The 6,912-nt window shown below is 34.2% G+C and overlaps 1 protein-coding gene across 1 annotated transcript in view; it reads left to right on the forward strand.

Annotated features, from left to right (window-relative positions):
- LOC105138174 (ABC transporter G family member 9-like) overlaps positions 1–6,672 on the forward strand; it is a 12,203-nt gene extending 5,531 nt beyond the window's left edge. Inside the window, exons 3-4 of the mRNA XM_011044196.1 lie at positions 5,463–5,776; positions 5,888–6,672. Coding sequence (XP_011042498.1) covers positions 5,463–5,776; positions 5,888–6,547 — 974 coding nt within the window. The 3' untranslated portion in view covers positions 6,548–6,672. The remainder of the gene's footprint in view (positions 1–5,462; positions 5,777–5,887) is intronic.
- The last annotated feature ends 240 nt before the right edge of the window (positions 6,673–6,912 follow it).

Here is a 6,912-nt window from a genome sequence, read left to right on the forward strand (position 1 = left end):
CCCACCTTCGTGTAGCGACAACATACATCAAAGAGCTGATAGCTGAGGCGTATGAAATCTTATCCATGTATCTACATTCTTGCTCAGTATTTGGTGACTGGTCTCTGCTGAGCTTGAAATGATTTCGCAGAGGTGTACATATTACTTAGCATTATCCATACTAAACCTGCTGAGAACCTTCTTGACATACTCTGTCTATGAAAGCTTTAATATGTCTTTGTCGTTGTCTCTGATGATTCTCATTCCAAGTATTTGTTTAACAGCTTCCAGATCCTTCATTTCAAACTATTTTGACAATTATTGATTTAGCTTGTCAACCTCTTCCATGTTGGATCCTGCAATCAACATATCATCCGCATATAACAATAGAATGATATAGGAGTTGTCAAAATGTTTGACATAGCAATAATGACCAGCTTGTCATTTTGTGTATCTTGAACTACACATGAAGTTGTCAAACTTCTTGTACCACTGTCTTGGAGCTTGCTTCAGACCATATAGGCTCTTCTTTAACTTGCAAACTTGACTCTCCTTTCTTGGTATTGCAAACCCCTCTAGTTGTTGCATGTAAATGTCTTCCTCCAATTCACCATGAAGAAATGTTGTTTTTACATCTAATTATTGAAGATGTAAATTCTCTATAGCTACTATCCCCAAAACAACTCTGATTGTTATAAGCTTCACAACTAGAGAAAATATCTCGGAGTAGTCAATCCCTTTCTTTTGCTAAAACCCTTTTACAACAAGTCTTGCCTTAAATCGTTTGCTTCCATCATGCTTAGTCTTTACTCTATAAACCCACTTGTTTTGCAAAGCCTTCTTTCCTTCACGTATTGTGGTTAACTCCCAAGTCTTGTTCTCTAACAATGACTCCATCTCGTCCTTCATGGCTAACTCCGACTTGCTCAAGTTTCCATCTTATAAGGATTCTTCATAAGTTAATGGTTCACCACCATCTATCAGCAAAATATAATTCAGTAGAAGTGTCAACTGTTGTGGAGGATTTATAGTCCTTGAAGACCTGGTTTTTCATTGGGTTTTTACCAGTGGATTCATCTCGTCTTCCTCTTCACTATGGTATGTTCAAAAAACACGTTTTAAGAACTTTGATTTTTGAGTTTGGATCAAACACGTCTTTTTCAAGAACAAGCTTTGATACTAGTTGTTAGGACATTCAAGCATTCAAACACACATCAATTTATATGGTTCAGCAACTTGCCTACTCCATGGAGCTACTGGTTTGTATTAATCAAGCTTAAAAGTAATACAAAGAACAAAACAAGGAGGAGGAGAAAAACTTCTCTACTCAACTCAATTCTCACTCTGGCTCTCTCTGTGTTTCTCTCTATCTCGTATCTCACCTATCAATGGCACCCTCTATTTATAGCTGATATGGGAGACAATCTTCTTCCGTTGGTCAATTATGGTGGGCATCTTTTTCTTTGATTAGGCACCCACCATTGACTCTCCTTATGTCAAACATGGCTGCCACCAACCATATTGTGTCCACACATAACATTTTGTAGAGTTAATTTCAATTGCTGAAAACATTATTAATTTTTCAGACCGATTCTATTTTGTTAGTCCTTTTATATCAACACCTTTCCCAATTAAATTAAAAATAATTTCTTTATATCAAATTAAAATTAAAATTAAAATAAGAGCTTTAAGATAGCTTAAAAAAACAAATTGAGAAATCAAGATAAAATAAGATTTGTAATAATTAAGAAGTTTATTGAATTAGGTAGCCATCTCTACTATTTATATCATTAGGGCAATGGTATATTTGTTATGATATAGGATACTACACATGATAAGTCAATATATTAATAATATAATTTTTTTTGTTCTAGTATACATTCCATAATATATCCCTTCAAGCTAAAGGTGAGTTATCCACTTGAAGTTTGGAGTGCAAAAAAAACAAAGGTAGAGTGAGAGAGTGGCTTTGTAAGAACATTTATTAATTGTTCTTTAAAGGAAATAAAGCAAATTTTAATCTTCTTTTTAGCCATACAATCACAAACAAAACAATAGTTTACTTCAACATATTTTGTTCGAGCATGAAAAATCAAATTAGAAGATAAATAAGTAGCACCTAAATTATTACATAAGATAAGAATAACAAAATTAGAAGAAAAACACAAATCTCACAGAAGATAGTGGAGCCAAAGAACCTTAGCAATACCATCAGCCAAAGCCTTATACTCTACTTTAGTGAAGGAATGAGCAACAATGCATTGCTTCCTAGATTTCTGTGAAATAGGGGTGGTAAAAAAATAATAATATATCCATTAGTAGATTTTTGATCATCAATACTCCTTACCCAATTACCATTAATGTAACCATGACGTGATAAAGATGAGCCTCAAGTAAGGTGGAGACCAAAAGAGGACATACCTTTAAAAAAGTGTAGGATACATTTAATAGCAACCCATTGGCTCATAGTAGAAGCATACATAAACTAATAGACTTTTTTTACAACATAACAAATGTACAGTCTAGTACATGTAAGATATTGAAGAGCACCGATAATTTATCAAAAGCAAATAAGATCTGAAAATAACACACAATAAGTTAATCTTGGAAACAGAGGCATGTGTATCAATAGGTTTACATGTTGACATACTAGCATGACAGAGAATATCAAGAACATACTCGTGCTGACTTAGCATGAGTCCTATACTAGTAGGAGTAACCTCAATGCCTAGAAATAATGGGTATTGTCACAAAGCTTAAATTTTGAACTTAATAAGGTAATAAAGCGATAAATTAATGTAAAGTTGTTACTAGTAAGTAAGATGTTATCAACATAGAGAAACATATAATAAACATCATAATTTATAGTCAAAATAAATAAAAAGGTATAAATCATGGAAGCTTAAAAACCAATAGTCAGAAGAAAATGGCTATGGCTGGTAGATGCAAGGAAATTGGCAGACTCAAGAAACGTAAAAACTTGTTCATGAAATCGAACATGACAAGAGATGTAGATACGATTAAACAATAAATCAAGACAATGATATCCTAGATGAGATGAACTATAGTCTAAAAACACATGTGAAGTAAAGAAATAGTCTAACTTATGAGCATTATAAGGTTAAAGGAAGGGAAAACATAGACATTAAAAGTACATAAGAAGATATAATTGAATAGATGACAAAGCAAACATTCAAAAAGAGATTTATTTCGCAAAACAGGTGTGTGCATATGATTAATAAGGTAACCAAAGATTTCAAAACCATAAGTTTAAAATTTTAAAGGTGTCTTATAATGACCAAGAAAAGTAAGACTAGTTTTAATAATATGATGACGACGACGCTTAACAGTGCTATTATATTCATGTGTATGTGGGCATATTAGGTAGTGATGAATACTAATGGTTTTAAAAAATAAATTTAATTTATGATATTCATCATCCATGTTAGTTTGAACAGATTTGATTTTCTAAGAGAACTGTCGTTTAAACAAGACTTGAAATTAATGAAACACATTGAATACATTAAATTTGACTATAAGAGTTTGGGTGACTGAGTCGATAATACTAAACATCAGTATAAGTGAACAGAAAGGCTTGTGTTATACACATAAAGAGGACTTTAAATCGATATAAAGGCATTTGTACTTTGACTGGAAAAAAGAACTACCTTAGTTATGAGATTCTTAACATAGAAAAAAAAAAGTGAATCTAAAAAGAGATATAATTTTCATGATGAAATTGTTGAACAAATAAAAGTCTTTTCTTAATTTACGAAACATATAGAATATTAGATAGAGTAAAGGTTCATTTTAGAGCATGCAAAATACTATAAACTGTATTAGATAAAAATAAATTTTTTATTATCACCAATATATAATTGATCATTTTCAAGATGAGGTTCTACATATTGTATATTATTAATATCTAGAGTAATATATTAATTCATACCTGTGTTGGGAACCAAGTGATAAAATTTGTTGTTAAAGCATCCTTAAAGAAGAGGTTGGTTGAGGCTTGATTCTTATAATGTACAAGCTAACATTGTTGTGCAAAGTTTCCAATGGTACTACAAAGTTGGCATCTAATTTTTTATGGTTGCTGGTTTTTGCCCTGTCTGCTTCTATTGTTACCAGTTGCTATCATATTTACAGGTGTTTTATCAAAAAGACCCTTCTGTTACCATGGTAGGATTGCCTATTATACTATTTGTAGTTGTTACGGGAGTGTCCCCTCCAACCTTCTCTTCTTCCTCTACCCCATTGAGAAGATGAGTCACTACTATTAATTCCAACAAAGTTACGATGTGTAACATAGGTAAAAGGAGGGAATGAAGGGGTAGGCAGTAGTGTAGTAGTCAGAATGGATTGAAAACAGCTTCCATGTAAAAACTCATGTGTAGACAAGTAACTATAAAACTTAGAGTATGCAAGAGGCTCAGTTTTTATCATCAAACTTGTAACCAAATCTCAAAATTCACCATAAAGGTCCTGAAAAGAAAATAAAAGTTGAAAGTAGTGGGGGGGATCAGTCTACCCATTGCATCTAGTTCATCAAATAATCCTTTAGCTTTTTGCAGGTGAAGAGTGAAGTTGAAATTAGTGAGGGAGATTGGTCTATCCATTACGACTAGTTCGTTAAATAATCTTTTAGCTTTTTGCAGGTAGAAAGTGACAATATCATCACCTTATAAAAGTCCTGAAGTCATGTAATTGTATAATCCTAGAGTTAGATGAAGAGTCCAGAGCACATTCTAAAGTGCTCCAAACACTTGCTAAAATTGAGCGGTCTACCATAAAATGAAGAACATAAATGGAGAGGGACGAGAGTACAACATTGAGGATGAGTTGTTCTTGTTGTTTCTATGTTAGAAACACTTAAAAAAGACTAGAACTAAGGCCGGCAAAGGTAGCAGAAGAGTTACTAGACAGATTAAGCGGAGAGGGGCGTGAATACGAGTCGTCGACAAACAAGAAAACCCCTTGGTCAGTCAAATATGACTTCATCTACATATGCTAAAATAAATAATTGAAATTGGTGAGTTTTAGGTTGATGACTTGCTATATGTTTGAAAGGAAAATAACAGTTGATTTCACAACGAAGGAAGCATAACTGCATTGATATTGAGAGAAGATGCACTGACATTGGTGTTGCGAGAAGAAGAGCTGACATTGAAGGAGCTTTTCTGTCAGATTAGAAGATGCTACACACAATAAATCAATATATTAATAATATAATATTTTCTATTCTAGCACACATTCCATAATACAAAAAGAGTAGACTTTAAACATTAGAAATTGAATAATTGATCATCATACGAATTACAAGCACAAGCATTCAAACTTCAATGGAGCTTTTCTGTCAGACTAGAAGAATGCTTAATTCTATTTTGGCATTGCTCTTAGACTGACCTGAATAGCTAATTATTACAAATCAGTAAAACGATCAATGAGGACCTTGTGTTCCTGTGCAGCATATGTTGCAGGTGTGTCATCAAATAGTGAGGTTCCTGGCACTGTTAAGCAGAATCTAGTTTCAGCCTACAAGAGCAATCTTGCAAACAAGTTGAAGTCAGAGGCTCATGAAATTGATGACCCGTCTCAAGATGGATTAAATGATAAGCAAGTCTCACGGTGGGCTACAACCTGGTGGCAAGAGTTCTCTGTATTGTTGATTAGAGGAATGAAAGAAAGGAAGCATAACTCCTTCTCTGGCCTCAAGATAGGCCAGGTCTTGGTAGTAGCCTTCCTCTCAGGGCTCCTGTGGTGGCAATCTGATGTATCCCATATACAAGATCAGGTAACATTTCGCAACAATTCATCATTTTCTGAAAGCAAGTTCGTCAACTGAAAGGTTAGTTTTTAAACTTTTTAAACTGTATCTATAATCTTAACTTTGAATACAATGCAGATGGGGCTTCTCTTCTTTTACTCAGGATTTTGGGGCATCTTCCCTTTATTCCAAGCTATTTTCACTTTCCCCCAAGAACGCCGAATGCTCGAAAAGGAGCGATCTTCCGGCATGTATCGACTCTCATCATACTTCATGTCAAGGATTGTCAGTGACCTCCCAATGGAGCTAGTCCTTCCTACTATATTTGTAACTATAACCTACTGGATGGCAGGGCTGAAAGGCAGTCCTGGAAACTTCTTTCTCACATTGTCTGTTCTCTTGTATTCTGTGTTAGTAGCAGGAGGTCTCGGACTAGCTATTGGTGCTCTGGTGTTGAACCGAAGATCTGCTACCATAACGGGATCAGTAATCATGCTATCGTTCCTGCTCGCTGGTGGATACTATGTTACACATGTCCCTGCCTTCATTAGCTGGGTAAAGTACATCTCCATTAGTCAATACACATACAAGCTGTTGCTGGGGTCCCAATACAAGCCTGGTGACACCTATACATGTGTTGGTGCCGGAGGAGTTTGTTTAGTCGGAGATTATCCTGCAATTAAAAAAGTGGGGCTTGATGGCCAAGTTCTTGGTGTCGTAGCATTAGGGATTATGCTTGTGGGTTATCGCCTAATCGCGTATCTTGCTCTCATGAGGATTGGAGTGACTCAAAGGTAGAGCGAATGTTTTACTTTTGTTTAGTTTTATGTCTGGACATTACTGTTGTAAGGTTGGCCATAAAATCGAAAAACCAAAGAGGATGTTTCATATGAGTTAAGAAACATTTCCTCTTCACTTCAATGTATAATATCCTTGTGTTGTTGCCCTTTTTATATTTTCCTTTTTCATATGAGTTAAGAATTTTCGCTAATTCAAATGCTAATTGCTTTCACACATGAAAATGGATCAAAGTTGTTTTGCTCTTTTGATTATGAAATAGTAACCTGCTGAATTCAACTAATATGGCAAGTTTTAAAATAGTTGTATGGTTGTTTTTTAAAATATTTTTTATTTTAAAATATATTAAATGATATATATATATA

The sequence above is a fragment of the Populus euphratica genome, unplaced genomic scaffold (genome assembly GCF_000495115.2).
Source record: "Populus euphratica unplaced genomic scaffold, PopEup_1.0 scaffold153.1, whole genome shotgun sequence".
NCBI lineage: Eukaryota > Viridiplantae > Streptophyta > Magnoliopsida > Malpighiales > Salicaceae > Populus > Populus euphratica.